This window comes from Python bivittatus, unplaced genomic scaffold, assembly GCF_059951505.1.
Source record: "Python bivittatus isolate LINGU-HERP-01145 unplaced genomic scaffold, Pbiv_v1 ctg000330_np1212, whole genome shotgun sequence".
NCBI lineage: Eukaryota > Metazoa > Chordata > Lepidosauria > Squamata > Pythonidae > Python > Python bivittatus.
In genome coordinates, this window is record NW_028277058.1 from 31844814 (window position 1) to 31862090 (window position 17277).

The 17277-nt window shown below is 37.5% G+C and overlaps 1 protein-coding gene across 13 annotated transcripts in view; it reads right to left on the bottom strand.

The window, feature by feature from the left end:
- ANKS1B (ankyrin repeat and sterile alpha motif domain containing 1B) overlaps positions 1–17277 on the bottom strand; it is a 312127-nt gene that overhangs the window by 153988 nt on the left and 140862 nt on the right. For 8 of the 13 annotated variants that reach the window (XM_025163812.2, XM_025163833.2, XM_025163832.2 and 5 more), the window contains exon 1: positions 12889–13089. In XM_025163812.2, the coding sequence (XP_025019580.1) occupies positions 12889–13089 (201 nt within the window). Of the gene's footprint in view, positions 1–12888; positions 13090–17277 lie in introns of those variants that run through there. The other 5 variants (XM_088141910.1, XM_088141913.1, XM_088141912.1 and 2 more) reach the window with 1 other exon arrangement.

Genomic DNA, 17277 nt, shown 5'->3' on the forward strand with positions numbered 1-17277 from the left:
TGCAGAGTACATCATGAGAAATGCCGGGCTGGAAGAATCACAAGCCGGAATTAAGATTGCAGGGAGAAACATCAACAACCTCAGATATGCAGACGATACCACCCTAATGGCAGAAAGTGAAAAAGAACTAAAGAGCCTCTTGATGAGGGTGAAAGAGGAGAGTGCAAAAGCTGGCTTGAAACTCAACATTAAAAAAACTAAGATCATGGCATCTGGGCCCATTAATTCCTGGCAATTAGAAGGGGTAGAAATGGAAACAGTAACAGACTTCATTTATTTGGGCTCCAAGATCACTGCAGACAGAGACTGCAGCCATGAAATTAAAAGATGCTTGCTCCTTGGGAGGAAAGCTATGGCAAACCTAGACAGCATATTAAAAAGCAGAGACATCACCTTGCCGACAGAGATCCGCATAATCAAAGCTATGGTTTTTCCAGTAGCAATGTATGGCTGTGAGAGCTGGACCATAAAGAAGGCTGAGTGCTGAAGAATGTATGCCTTTGAACTGTGGTGCTGGAGAAGACTCTTAAGAGTCCCCTGGACTGTTAGGAGGTCAAACCAGTCAATCTTAAAGGAAATCAGCCCTGACTGCTGATTGGAAGGATTGATAATGAAGCTCAAGCTCAGATACTTTGGTCACCTAATGTGAAGAGAGGACTCTTTGGAAAAGACCCTGATGCTGGGAAAGATTGAAGGCAAAAGGAGAAAGGGACAGCAGAGTATGAGATGGTTAGATAGCATCACTGAAGCAATGAGCATAAAACTGAGCAAACTCAGGGAGGCAGTGAAGTACAAGAAGACCTGGAGCGATATGGTTCATGGGGTCATGAAGAGTCGGACATGACTTAACTACTGAACAACAAAAATGATGAACCAGATTTTTCAAAGGCAGCAATGGGTTAAATAGATCAATATTTTGTTAAATTATATGTCCAAAATCTGGAATCTTTCAAATATGAAGAATTTTGGATACAATGTGCTTGGACTGTAGCCAAAAAAAAAAAAAAGATGACTAGGTATTTATGCTCCTTCAGGAGCATCCCCATGTCTGTATCCCTGACTCATAATTAGAAAAAGAGATAAGTTAGATACTTAGGTGTTTTGCTTTGTTATCTTGATTCTTTAGTGTAGGATTCTTTTTCACATTTTAGGTTTTTTTCTTTTTCTTTTTTTTAGGTATTTTAATTTTCACTTTTTAAATTTTTCCTTTGTTGTTTTTAAAATGTATAATAGATTAGGCATCTATTCTAAACCATATAGATTTATTATAAAATAATAATATTATATTATTATATTGCAAGTGTTTATAGTTAATATTTTTAAAATAAATGTTAATTGTAATTTTTGAAGTATAAATAAAGAACAAAATGAAAAAATAAAAGCATGATCTTTTCTGAGAAAAACATTTAAGGCAAAATCTGGTTCAGTATACTTTTCTCTTCATTTAAGATGTTAACCATGAAGAAGTACTGCTGAAGCACAGAAACCAACTTAGTCATGATGATTCACTCCAAATGTCAAAGGGATGCCTAATGAGATGCTTTGCCATGACATGAACAGCCCCTACTGCTCAAACAGCCATTGAAATGGTAGGTAGATGGAGTTCCACTAAGTGAGCAATCAGCTGCCAGAGCAAGTAGAAGATGGCCTAGTGCTGGTTTAGCGCCCTCCTCCCTTTTGTATTCTGGAGGAAATATCCAATGAATTTATATAACTTGTCCATAAGATTGTTGATGACAACTTTGAAGTGTGCTGGGATGACCTTGATGCTGGTCCCTTAAGACTATGGCCAAGATCAAGTACAGTTTTGGGGTAACATAGCTAATGCTGATAAACTATGCCTGGCAGGCTGTCTTTTTCATACTGGATTTACTCTATGTGACCATAAAGCCATAGTTGAAATTTCGATGCCAAGTCTGCCACTCATGTTCATCAGCTGCATTTATTTCATCTGTGGTGAAAGTCAGATCTTGGCATGAATCCTGTACAAGGGAGGTGCTGGTGGCTACAGTGGTAGATATTCCTTGGTCTTAGCCCATCTCTTTGAGGGAGGGAGGGGATGAAGGAGAGGTAAGGCATGTACATTTTATTTTAACTGGACCAAACCTCTGAGGTGAAATTAATCCATGTGTAAGGTTCTGCTACTTGCAGCAGTCATGACACTTTCTTCCTGTATCAGCAATATGGTAGGGCACTTTTTGTTGACTACAGAAATCTGGCAGTCAGAGCCAACCAATTGGAGGAGATTCTGGAACCCAGCATCCTCCACTGTACTGAAGAGCTGATCATCCAAAGTCATAATTTGGTCAATATAGACAGTCCTCATTTAGTGACTGCAATTGCTTTTGGCAAAATGGTTGCTAAGTGAACCATGTGACTCAAAGAGAGAGAGAGAAAGAGAGAGACTGTAAAAATCACTGGTTGCTGCCATCTCATCTAGATAAAGTTCTCTTGTGCAGCAACGCTAGCGTTATTCTCACTCCAGCATGTGTTGTTGTCAGGTGCAGAAATTTGGGCATAAGTGGTCAGAAAATGATTTTTTTTACTACCATTTACTACTGTTTATTACGTTGTATTGGTTGCTATCCAAGGCAGTTGCTATCCAAGGCAGTTGTTAAATGAGGACTTCCTGTAGTTCAAAATAAGGTCTAATGCCCTTGAGCCATCTGGCTACTTGCTCTTTAACAGCTGTTTCAACCACTGCACACGGACCTGGCTAAGTGTTTTGCTGCTAGTTGATGTCATGCAGTAGTGGGAAGGATAGCTGGATGATGCATAAATAGATATCTTGTATCCTTAACTCTACTGACCCATATCTTACAGTACAAGTAGTCCTCAGAGACCACTCGTTCAGTGACTGTTATAAATTACAATGGTGCTAAACCAGGAGACTTACGGCCAGTCTTTGAAGTTGCAGTCATCACAGTGTCCCTGCAGTCATGTGATCACAATTCGGGTGCTCGGCAACCAATGTGCAATTACGACAGTCGCAGCATCCCGCGGTCATGTGATCACCAGTTGGATCCTTCACTGCCTGCTTCTGACAAGCAAAGTCAATAGGGAGCCAGTAGGAAGTCATAATTCATGGTTATGTGACATTGCACTTAACAACCACAACCAGAACTGCTGGAACTGCCATCCTAAGTCAGCACGGTCACGTGATTTTTCACTTTACGACTGCATCTCTTAGTGACAGAGTTCCTGATCCCAATTCTGGTAGTTAACTTAGGACTACCTGTAAATAATTCCAAAACTATATTATCCTTGGGTCTGCATAATGCCCACTTGGGTTGTGGTGGGCAGACTGATTGTTCCATCATCACCAGATCTGGGCTTGGGCAGTTTATCCAGACATTAACGATGAGCCCTTCACAAAGTGGGAGAGATGATCCCTGGAAACAGAGAAGAGTTGACTGAAACCCATCTTCTGCTTGTAATCAGATAACAGCTCTTTTCTCAGTACAGTGGTACCTCGGGTTACGAATTTAATCCGTTCCGTGACTCTGGTCGCAACTCGATTTGGTCGCAAGTCGAGGTAAAGTTTCCCATAAGGTTCAATGTAAATACGGTTAATCCGTTCCGCCCTCCGAATTTGGTCGCACCCCGAGGTAAATTTCCCCATAAGGTTCAATGTAAATACGGCTAATCCGCCCTCCAAATTTGGTTGCACCCCGAGGTAAATTTCCCCCATAAGGTTCAATGTAAATACGGCTAAACAGTTCTGAAATATATGCATTTTATTTTTAAACCTCAAAAACATGAAAAAAAGTACAGTACAGCACAGTATGAAGAGGGAGAATGGGGTGGGGAGGCAGTTATTGTTTGGAGGGAGAGTCCCCCTCCAAAGGGACATCGGGGAGATCTCCTTCAGGGGTTTCCTCTCTTCTTTGCCTCTTAGCTGCAGGCTCAGTTCTGGGGAAAAACCTGTCTAAAGTCAGTTGTTTTTTCCTGCGCTGCATATCCCTCCGGAAATGACATGCTGACAAGCACACCAAAAACCTTCCAAATGCCACAAAACACACCACAAGCCTCACCGAACGTCTCCTTGCTACCGCGATCTCGCCCATAGGAAGCCGCGACCGCATGGCAGCAGGGAAAATGGCCGCAGATCCGGTTCGTAAGTTGAGGCGGAGTTCGCAAGTCGAGGTAAATTTTTGGGGCCGGAGCTGGTTGTATCTCGAACAATTCGTAAGCAGAGGCATTCGTATCCCGAGGTACCACTGTATTTGGTCTGCCTCATTCTCACCCACCATAGTGTCACAGGAGAAGCAGTCATTTTACTAAAATAAATTTCCCTGTAGAAATCACCTTCCTCTCCCTTGACCAGAAGACTTTGATCTGGCTCTCCCTTTGATCATATCCTTTCCTCTAATTCATCTTCTATTTGTCCTGTTTGTTTGGGGAGTGAGATTGTTATAAGGGAAATAAGGTGGAAGTAGGTAGCTAATTCTAAACTGGGACAGATGCATAGGGATAAGACTTATAAGCAAGCATCTGTTTATTTAACATCTATGGGTGACCATATCGCATAACAAATTGGAATAATTATTTCCCTCAAATAAACAAGAAGCTTATTGGAGAGGGGAGGAGGAAAATATTTATTTATTTATTTATTTATTTAACATACTTAGAACCCACTTTTTTCTCAGCAAACCATTCTATGGTGAATTACACTACAAATCAAGGCACATCACCAAAAAAATGCTACAAATTACAGAATATTGTAAAACATAAAAAAATAACAGAATTAATCAAACTATTTAACATACATAACTTTAAACATAAGATAATCAGATTAAAAGCCATAAAAACAGATTTCTAGCAGAGAAAGGCTGAAACCTTTTAGCCTCTTCATAAAATGAAGCAGTGAGACAGCAGTCCATACTCCTAGTGGTCCTTACCCTAGTTGATTCCTAGTCAACTTCTTATCCTAGTGAATTCCAACTGAGCTTCTCTTTGGATTGATACATCTGATAGACCCTTAAGATGATTGAAGCTCCCATTTCGTAATATGCAGGGGAAGCAAGAGGACCAAGCAATTTAGGGATTTATATTTAAAGCAAGAACCTTGAATTTAATCTGGAAATCTATGGTACTCATTATACCAAGACATGATAGAACAGAGGCCACATGCTTCTGCCAGGAAATACCTAACAGAAACCTGCTGCAATTTCCAACTTTCCTTCAGGAGCATCCCCACGTGCAGCACATTACAAGTGTCTCCTCAGGAAGTAACAAGTGCGTAAGTATCAGTGGCCAGGTCAGACCTTTCTAGGGACATATTTGCTAAATCTTTCACAGTTGGAAAAAGACACTCTTTACCACCACGCTGACCTGAGCACTCGGTCCAAAAGTCTTGGTAAATCACAAACTGAACATGAGCCAATGGTGTGATGCAGCTAAAAAAAAATAGAAAAAGCAGTCCTAGGCAATTATCTACAGACATGGAATATTGCATTCAGTTCTGGGCACTGAATAGTAGTAGTATACTTAAGCACAGTACAACAGTAATACAAATAATAATGCAGTGAAACAAGTTATATAACAATCACGTACTATAACATCATAACTACGGCACTACCACAGTTTAAGCTGAAAGTTGAGAAATGAAGCTGCCTGGTAGTAGGTGGAAGAAAATAGGAGACAAAAAAAAAACCCCAATACCCATTTGGTTGCTCCTGTGGTCATCCTTTAGGATAATATGATCCCACTGTCTTCCAGGCTGGACTATAACCCTAGATCTGAGTTCCCCCTAGTATGTGCATCTTTTGAACATAGCAAAATTTTGCTCTGACCAGTGCTCCCAAAGTGATCCTTACATGATATGCGTGACTCCTGCCTCATCTATTCTCACCCTGATTCCTGGTCATTGTCTTGCAGTGTTTCCACTGGTTTTAGGACAGATATATTGATCACTGAGTCCTGTGCTCCTCCGCTAACGTCAAAGGCATTTTGCATAGTCAAGTGCCAAAAGTGTTTAAATTGTATCCTCTCTTTATGGCACAGTTACCATAGTGATCTCTTTGTAGAGTGGCCAAGCTCCTGAATTACATAATTGAAGAGGAACCTCAAGGAGGGTTTCAGAGACAAGGTGGAGATATTCATCCTACCTTAAATGAATTAAAAATTCTCCAAATTGTCCTATTATCCCAAGCTGGAGCACAGTTGTACTATTTATGCCTAACAAAACTTCCTTCAAAAGGTGGCATACAGAGAGAAAAAACAAACTACTATTGAAAATGTGAGGATGAGTAAAAAAGTTTGCAGATGCTTGTTAATGATTGTGGACATTATATAAAGTTATTCCAAATATAATTTAATTAAAGAGCATGATATATTAAAAATGACAGAAACAAATATTATTAGTGGTTGTCACCTCACTTTATCAATTTTAGTTTTTGTACTCTTTAGGGTTTTTTTGTTTTGTTTTTTTACAAAATTTGGCATTTGGCAACTTTGATTATAGATATGAAGGAGAAAAATACGAATTATTTATTTTTATTTTTCTCCTCTTGTTCTGCATAATGGCTGAACCAGAAATTCAACTGTTCCTTGGGATAAACGTTGAGGAATTCTGTCAATGGAAGGTGTAAAACTGCTGCTTTAAATCATAAGGAGGCAGTATCTTTATGGTAGTTCCTTCCTTTACTGGCCTGCCTGCCTGCCTTCCCTTTTTCTAAAGTTGCATTACCATACATGTTTACCTACTCACAGTTAATTCAGTGGCATTTATTTCTAAATAGACCAAAAAGACATTGCACTGTAAAACAGTTTGCTCATCCAGTGGATTCTGCCCTTGGACTTGGAAGCAAGAGGACATAGCAGCAGGAATATGGTGAAGGCAGAGTGGACCAGACCTTAAGCTGGGTAATTAATGGGCCCAAGGCTGTCCCAGGCCAACTGAGGAAACAGTTAGGGTCCAGCCTGAAGAGGGGGGAGTCTATAAGCCAGGTATTTTCAAGGTATTTCAGTGCATCACACTTGACATCACCAATTCACGTTCTTGTGCATGATACAGCCAACCATGATATAGAAATCATAGTTGTGTTCTAAACTGAAAACAATGATTCTAGTCATAAAGATTTAACTATTTAAGAAGTGCTTATACTTCAACATGTATTGATAAAACTATATCTCACAAAGATAGGTCTTTCAGTATAAACAAGCATTCCTTTGCTTAACAGATATGCTTACATGAATTGTTAATTTACTTCTTTATCAACTATTTTCTTGCTTTTATAATCTCTGGTCAAATATCTAGAATGGTCTATGACTGAAGCGGAACCATACATAATTAAACAGAAATTTGTTACATCAGCAGCAAATGTAAGCTGGAACACAATTATTTGTTAAAATCCATACTTTCTCAATTTTATGTTTCAATTTACAACTCAAAATGTATCAAGGAAATGTACCCATAAAATACTCATATAACAAAATAGTAGAGATAAAATGTGCATGTATTATGAAAAAGCCAACCCTGGCTGATCTGGAAAATGTTAACCAAGTTCAGACTTGCTTAGTTCTTGACATCAGACCAGCAGGAAGTCCCAGAGCTGTAAATTAGACTGGGAAGTTAAAAAATAAAAAGAAAACCCTGGAGGAAGGCATTGGCAGACCACTATTGTATTGTTGCCAAGAAAATCATATAGGTGTAGTCACCAGTACTTGAGTTCAATTTAAAAGAGACTATATCTTTTTACAAACAAAAATGTGTGTATTAGGACAATGTGTTCAGCTATCAAACTTACAGTAGCTCTGTCTAAATGGAAAAGAAAGCAGGGAAGGTCTCTCTGATATGTTCCCTAGTTTATAAATTAGTACTTTGGGGGCAGAATGACTTTCATCTCTCTAATAAAATACTCCTAGCACTAGGAATGCTCTTGTATGTTTTTCTTCATGACTCTTGAGAATATCACATATGTTTTCTGCTTGGCCAACCCAAGGATTTGGGTATGAAAACTTTTGGACCACTCAAGCCACGGCCTTCCTGCTCCTAGTCTGTGCTGGGATTAGAACTGTTTAGCAACTGTATTTCACTTAGATATATTGTTTATGACCCTAGTTCCATTCTCACAATGATCATTTGTGGTATGAAAGAAAAGTTAATCCTTTTTGGGAGGGGGGTGGAATGCTAAACAAGGAGGGAAAGAAAAATTGGATGAAACGATACGTTGTCTGTGTGCCAGATTTCCTTCCTCCGGATGGTCTGTTCCTACCAAAGTAAAAGCACATCTTCTCTTTCTGAAATTACTTTGGCTCATTGTCTCTGAATCTAGCTTCTTAAAAAGACAATAATAAGACTTGTGGCATCTTAAAATTCTAATCTAATCTTAGATTAGTACAGCCATAGTGGAGCCATTTCATTAGGTGTTTGAACATCCCCAAAGTGATCATTTGGATGAGGGACTGGATTTCCTTTAAACTTAATTCTTCCCATAATGATTGGCTGAAAAGGGCAAAGGAATAGAACAATACAGGTTCCTATTTTCCTTTCTAATATAATATTGAATGCTGTATATTTAATAAATATCTTTTGAGTTAAATAACATCAAGGTAATGTAGTTCGACTACGGAAACTTTGCTTATGATTTGTGAGATTTTATAAGTGTACGTATAATAGGTTCTAGAGGTTTTGAGAGGAAATTATTTCTGATGGAAACAGAACGCTCAATATCTTGCACATTAAATAGCAGTTGCTCAATTTTTTGCATATTTATTTCATCACATTTATACCTATCACAATTGTGAGAGTCTCGGAAGTTTACAATAATTATGAGTAATGAAAGCATTTAAATAAAACATCCACAATAGGAACTAAAATATATTTTTTAAAAACCATAAACATCATAAAATCAATCAAACTGTCTGGCCTAACGTTCACCATAGGCCTTCCAGAACAACTCAGTTTTCAGAAATTTCCAGATGACTAGGACAGTAGGGGTCAACCTAACTTCTATGAGGAAGTTATTCAACAAAATAAGTGGTACTACTACAAGCTTCCATTCAAGACCTGACAAAGATTGTCTACAAGAACAAATAACACTCATTCTCTGGCTGAACCCTGACTAAAGGTCCAGATAATCTGCTTCATCTAACATGCTCCATAGCTGCCCTGAAACCACAGTCTTAATAATCTTCCCCCCAAAAGGAAGGGTTAGAGACAGAGCAATAATAATCAAGAATGTCTGGGTCTAGGTATGACTTCCTAAGAAGGGGCATACAACATTTCCTTTCAAAGCTGCAGGTACCACCCCATCCCAAACTGTGGCATTAGTAATCCCCTGGAGCCAGCCCATCATACACCCCTGACACCCTGAAGGAGTGCAGAGAGCATGGATCCAAGTCACAAGTCGCTGAGGACATACCAGAGAGTCCACAGGCCAAAACAAATTCCAAGTAACATGGTAAGATGCTATCCTAGTCACCACATTGGGCACCACCCACAAATCAAGAGATTTGGAGCCAGCCAGGAGTTCTGTTTGATGCCTCCTTCCCAAAAAGCAATTGAAACTTCTAAACAAACCTGCTGCCTGGCAGCTTGGCTATGCAATAATAGAGAAGTGATGGTGCTTCTTATTACCACAGTGTAAGGTTGAAATGTGCTTGTACTTGTGATTCTCATCTTTCTCCATTGCTTTCCAGATGTTGCTTCTGCCACTTCATCTCCTGAAGCTCCTCAATAAATCAATAAACCCTCCAGGTTTGGCATACAGAGAGATGCTACTTGGGAGAGATTTGCCAGCAGGCAATCAATGGAACCATTCCAAAGAACATCAGGAATCCATCTGGAATCAAGAGACATTGGTGCAGACTATCCTAACTAGTTTACTCACCCCATGGAGGTCATGGGTGGCAGTTATCTGGACCACAAAGTGATTTTGATCATGGCAAAGGATTAGCTGTAATGCTTTCCAGATCACTATGCAACTACTTCAAAGCAAAGATGAAGTTCACAGTATGTCTGACTACATGTGGCAGGCCCAAGATTAACTGGAACAAGCCCCCTTGTTTAGGATACTCTAAACAGAGAATAGTATTCTGTTAAGTACTGTCCAGGTTTTGATGCAAAGTTGTTATCCAAATATGCAAAGGTATTAATCTTACATTTTCAGAGTTCAAATGTTGTTCCAGTCAGATATCCTATACTACTTTGTCTGAGCGTCTATAAAGGCTATATTAGATTTTAAGAATTAAAACAATTATACCAAATCATTTATACTTTAATATGAAATTAAGTGAAATATCCTAATTGCCAGAATATGTCTTCCAACTGTCTTAGATAAATAGCACATTAATCATTACATAGTTAAATTGTTGCTATCATCCATGTCCTTTCATCAACTGTATATTAAAATTTTATTTTAAAAGATACAGGAGTCTTGTTTCTGCTATATGATACCATTGCTGCAGAAGCTGCACTGGCTAACTATATGTTTTCAAGTGCAATTCATGATTCTGGTTATTACCTCTAAATCCATATGTATGTCTCAGGGCCTGGATATCTTCAAGACCACCCATCTAATATAGATTCTACCCACCCAACCTGAAGACACAGAGAGTGCCTACTGAAGGTCCCCAGCTATTGTAAGGTGTGACATGAGGGGGTCCAAAAGTGGACATTCTCTGTCAGGGCTATCCTCTTCCAGAACAGCTTGCTCCCAAGGCAAGGGTAGCTCTAGAAAAACAATACAGTAATACTAATTTTAAACAGACATGAGATTATGTTGCTTAGGTAACAGGAAAACAAATAAGCACCAGAATGTATTTCTAGGAAAACAACAGCAGAAATCCATATTTAAAAATAACAAATATATTAAAACTATATTGTTTGTCTTGATATAATATTATTAGAACGGTCATATTAATAAATACTATATTTGGCTTAATACCCCATTGATGAGATTCGTCTAAATAAATCAACGAATAGTGCAGTTCCCCTGATGTCTATTCAGAATTAAATCTCCTCATGTTCAGTGGGGTTGGTGAACACAGAATTGTAGCCTTAATAGGCAATTTTATACATACTTACTTGGCACTACATCACATTTAACTTGATCCCGATATACATGTATAAAACTACACTGCACAAAATGTTGAAAATGAAAGTTAGTTAATGCCAAAAAACTACATTTACTATGGTAAAGCTGATCTCCCTTTTAGTTATATAGCACCTCTTAGGGTGTGGGTGTATGGGTGTGGGTGTGGGTGTAGGTGTGGGTATATATTCCTTAAGATTTAAGATTACATTTTTTGGGGTATCTTAGCATAAAGGAATTAATTGTTTATAACTGAAGAATGTATAAAGAATTTAACATCATTTGATTAAAAAGTGAAGGATATTGCTTGGTCTTTCAACAAAAAGTATAACAGTGTTTATACACATGCACGCGCGCGCACACACACACACAAACACAGTTATACTTTTTGTGAAGTTGCATGTATACAACTTCACTTTTGTCAGTTGTGATATTCATTTTATTAATATTATAACATTCCATCCGTATCTCTTCTAGTAAATGAAAATGTGCTATTCATCATGAACCTAGTTATAATACAAATGTCTGGAAATAACTTAAGCACATATACATTTTGAATAACTTTTGACATCTTGTGCTTGTTTATAAAATATTTTACATAAATGGGTAGATACATAACTGAAAGACAAAGACTCTCACCCTAAGCCCATTCATGACTTTCCATGGAGTCCAATCAATCATTATCCTAGATTATCAGTTTATATTGTTCTACAAACTGTATTTTAAGCCTCCGCAAGTACACATTAGTACTTTTATCACATGGATACTTGTCTACTTAAGAATTACATCCCATTGGAACTTTGACTACTGCACTGTGATGTTTATTTCCATATATATTATTGATTTCAATTTTTTATGACTATGGAAGCTTGAATAAAAGATACAATGCCCAAATTTAGGTAGTGCTACAATTAGATTTGAATAGGTTAATCTGCTTGAAATGTTAAATTTTTGTATTCAATGAAGCAAAAATAGTCATGTAATAAAAAAAAAAGTCCTATTTAACCATTTTAAAAAGAAGGTAATATTTAGAAAATTTCTACACATATAACTACATGATTCAATTTCATGTAAAATACACAAGCTTTCTATGTATATTACATTATAACAATACTGCAGAAAAAAATGGGAAGACAGTGAAACAGAATAGATTCTAAGCAACAGATGCGGTACTATTACATCTGTATTGGAAAACACACACACACACACACACATACACACAGACTATAAATTTTATCTATTTGGAACTGGTTTTTTGTTTTTTTTTAATAACCAACCTTATCTTTTGCTCATATTTATGTTTATAAGAAGCTTTCATGGTTCTGAAATGTATACACTACATACCAAAGATACCTATCATGTTCATGTCTGGTGGCATGTTAACTCTTTACCAGCAAAATGGTTTTAGGTTACTATTTAAAGGAACAGCCATTTATTTCCAAACATTGAGAAAATTGTTATTTTTTAAAGCTCAAAATTCAGCACTTCTTTGTTAGAACATGCAGAATTCAAGCTGGAATTATTTAATCTTAATGAATATCAAACCTTTGTAATAATATTTAATCTGTTCCCTATAAGGATGCTTGTTCTCATCATTGCAAGGATTATTGTTTTTATCTAAGGATAGTCCAGAAGTATTATTCCTTCATTTTCATTTAAAAATGCTTAGAAATTACGTATGAAGCAAAGAGAATGCCCCTTGCTCATACGGATAATGGATAGGATTTTGTAAAATGTATATTTTAAACACTGCAAATCGTAAAATAGACTCCCTTCATGCTGTACAGACTCTTGGGAAGCAAAGACTCAGTAACCACCATACAGTATTAACACAGAAAAGATCACTTACCATAAACTGTACATTGTCAAATCCATTGGCCAGCAAGTGGTTTTCATACTGAGGTAGCCCAATATTTTCCAACCATTGTCCCACAGTCTGGATAGGGCATCTGGGTGCTGAAAGAGTTTGAGAAGGGAGGCGTTTAAGCAGTGAATATCCATCCACAGGATAATAGCGATGGTCCTGGGCTGAGAGGTGGCATTGCCACATCGTGTTCCGGGCAAAATTGGTATCAAAGGAACCTGCCAGCTTGTCCAATTAATGCTTCCAGCAAATACGAAAGTCAGAAGTAGCACATAGTTTCCGGGGCAGACTATAGAGTAAGAACTGCTCCTAACTGAACATTTCATCTGCATTAATCTGTACTACAGACCAGTACGTCATGCAGTGGGGGGGAAACATATCAAGCTGTCAGCTAAGCTGTTTTCCGTTATATGTGATTGTTGAAATACTCCACAATGAGCAATGATCTGCTAGCAGCAAGGAATCTTTCATGAAGTGCTCCTACACTCATCAGTATGCAGCTCTATGCTCCTTGCTCCCCCTTGCTTGCCTGCCTTTATTACCCAGCCTAGGCTCTACCTCACATTTTCAATAATAGCTATCAGAAAAGGCAAGAATGTTTTTGTCTGCAAGCTCTAAGCTTGCTGCCGCTGCTGCTTCCACCTACACACCCATCCAAGCATCAACCCTGAATGATGGGAGCAGTCAAAACAAATGCAGAAAATAGCGGGTCATCAGAGGAAAGCTAACATGCTAAAATCTGAATAGAACCTTTGTCTGTTATGCATTGGAGAGACTGGCTTGTTGTGAATTGTTCATGTTTCGAAGGAGATCATTGCAAAGCATGAACTGGAGTCTGTGTCACAGTTTGCTATTTGCTTTCTTTTTTAAAAGCTGCACTGAGGTTTGCTCTGCTCACAGTATACCCTAAACCATTGTTCCCATTATCAGTCTTTTTCACTGGTTATATTTCTTCTTAAAATTGAAAATAATCTAAATTGTAGAACATCTTTAAAATTTCAAATAATTATTTCTTCATCTCCCTTATTTTTTAGCTATAGTGTACAACCAGAAAATAAAATACTATCTGATAAAATTCAACCATTCATGTTTTGGAGAAAGAGAGAGAGATGCACAGATACACACACACACACACATATACACTTCTTAGAACAGGAATTGAAGCATGACTGAAAGGAAGGCATATGAATATTACAATTAAAAAAAAGATGCATTCAACATTTCTAAATTTACCCGACAGGTCTGGTAATCTGGAAAGTAAAATACAAAAGGATAATTATTTCAAATACTGTCCTAAATATATATGAAATAAGTGATTTTTCATTAAAAAGACCTGTCCATTAGTAGATAAATATGCTTTTCTTTGTTCAGAGTTTTTTTTTTTAATCATTTCAAGCATGTTATATGCCAGACATACACACTACACTGTACTGCAAATCAGTGCACACATAAACAATCCCTTGGCTGCTTACAACCAAAATCTGCACACTGGTTACATACGTAAATTAGAAAATACAACAAATACTAGTGAGACTGAAAGAAAGACTCCTGATTACTTCTGTATATCGTATTCAAACCTTGTGACCTAGCTACTGTTGAACCTATTGATGTCTCATCGAAGCATTACTGAATGGGCAAATGCTCATTGAAGACTTGTGATTAATAGAACTGACCAGGGCTGTTTGTCTGTCTTTCTTATACTTATTAATGTAAATTCACTAAAATAAGAGCAAGAATGACTCTCTGTGGAAAGACCTGAGGGATCAAAGCAAAATATGATGTTCAGCAAAACATAGGTATATTTATTCAAATTTAAATTTAGCAAGTTAAGTAAAATTTACTTTCTAGTAATAATCTGGTCCTATGAAAAGCTAGATGCATATAAGACCACTGATTCTGAAGGGCTTAATTCTGCAAAAAACTGCTGACTTTATTAAGGATTGCAGTTCTCACCACTGAAGATAAATTTAACGTGCATCACAACATCTACATTCAATCTGAATGGCCAGCTAGCAAGTAACATATTTTTAAAAAGCAGTTCATGAAGGAAGTTAATATTTCAGTGGTCTTCAGATTTCAGTTCTTTTTCATTATTATTCTATGCTTGGGTATCAACCCACCTATGACTAAAAATACAGCATAACCTGTTTCTGCAATGATACATAAAGGGAATGATAAGTCTGTAAACTGCATGCAAATTCACATCACTGGTAAAATAAATAAATATTTGTCAGTTTTGAATCAAAAGCAATAAAATTAACAATTCTAATTAGTCAATAACTCTGAGGTATCAGATAACCCAACTACACAAGATGCAAATTTTAAAAACAACAACAAATTGAGGCATGCTAGCATTGCACTTTAGGGAGAATACACCTCTCTCTCTCTCTGTGTGTGTGAGAGAGAGAGAGAGACACACACACACACACACCCCTCATGTAACATGCTACCAATGCACACTTGTTGAACTACTGTTTTGCAGACACAGCCAACAACAAAAAAATCTAATGGATTGTGGTTGACTTAATGGGAGGATGTGCAATTGTGAAACATGTTCTGGCATTTTCAGACTGAAAACAGAGGAGAAGAATATTGAATGTCTCAAATGATGATTTTTTTAAACTACACAGTATTCTTTCATTTAATATTTTTATATTGTCTGTCAATGATATTTAAAGTGTGATTTACAGAAACAATAAAAACATTTGTATACTGTATTTACCTGAGTGGAAAACAACCCTTATTTTAAGACAATCTTCCAAAAAATAGGAAGTTTGGAGTTAAAAAATAAAAACAAAGAATAATTCTCTGTAATGCCCAGCTTCTCTGCACAGTCAAGTGAAAACTGCCAACTTCAGGTAAAACCAATCCTGGAACTTCCACTCCCACAATAAATGATATACTTAATTCTGTGTTTATGTGTGTGTACAGCAGCATTCATAGGAGTTCATGACTTTTTATCAGAATGAAGAAAGAAAAATTACAATGTTGCACTGCAAATTCAACCCCATTTTAGCATCTGTGTGATATCATGACAGGTAGAAAAAAGGTAGGCTTTGTAGCACAATGCAGTGACACTGCTGGCATTGATCTGACTCATCTTGCCCCCCCACACCATGGGTGCTCTGTGTGAATACACTGGCCAGATGTCACACTCCAGGCAGGAAAACTAGGGACAAAAATATTTATCTTAATATTAAGTGAACTAATAATGATTAAAGTAAAATGTATTTAAAGTAAGATGCCTCATTTGTAAAATTAATTGCTCCCCAATCTGCCTATACACACAAAAACCATTTCTTCTCCCACACAAACATATATACAAGTATACATACACACATCTGTATTATTCCAACAAAAATAGTAAAGAAAAAGAAAAAACAGGATGGCAACTGGAAAGAGTAGCTGCATTGGGAAGGGAAGAGAAAGGAGGGGAATAAAATGAAACGGGGATGAGACTGAACAGGGGGAAAAAAGAAGAGAAACTGGAACTCAATGGCCTTCACTCCCATATAAATATTATTAGAATGTCTAGGTTCATTCCAATATTATAATCACGTGCAACAGTCTATTACAGTTCAAGGAGTACTAACCCCACAGCTTTTCTTTGTCCCCCTATCTGTAGAGGATGAGTGTCAGTAATGAAGCAGGAGAGGAACAGAACCAGTAAGCATGGAACCAAGCTTCTGTATGAGCAGTGAAAGACCAAATGCAGTCCCACCACTCCTGACACTGATACAGAAACTACAACCTGAAACTAGATGTGTGGTCCTCCAGTCCCTGAGAATGCAGGCAGCATCTGATTGAGAACCATTAGGTATAAGAATAGGCAATATAGAAGCTTCACAGAAACAGATTCTAGAAAATTGGGGATGTTTAGCTTCAACTGCATCGAAGTGGAGAGAGCAGACATGTGCTTAAGACTGCCTCAGATATCAAATTCATTACTAGAAAAATTCAGTGACAACCTTATCTTGAAGCTCTGTACCTTATTTGAATGTGAATTCCTTAATCTCTGGACAGGAACCATTGAACCCTGATACTATATATGGGTTGCTTGCTGGAACCATGATACTTAGTCTGACTTGAACATGGCTACTGTCTGATTCTTTACAACTCATAATGAAAGGCTAAGAACTGATTTACTGTTTTACAGCCAAGTACAATACTAGACAGTCTTAACTTACAACTACTCTCTTTATTCACTGTGGTATTGTTAGGGTGTGAGAACCTATTCCAGTCAAAGCAAATGGCAGGTTGGAGATGCTAACATAAAGAAATAAAATAGCCTATGATCAAACTATATAATTAAGAGCATAATGATGCAAACTCAGTTAAATCAGTTTGTACCCAAAACATCATCTGCCTCATTCC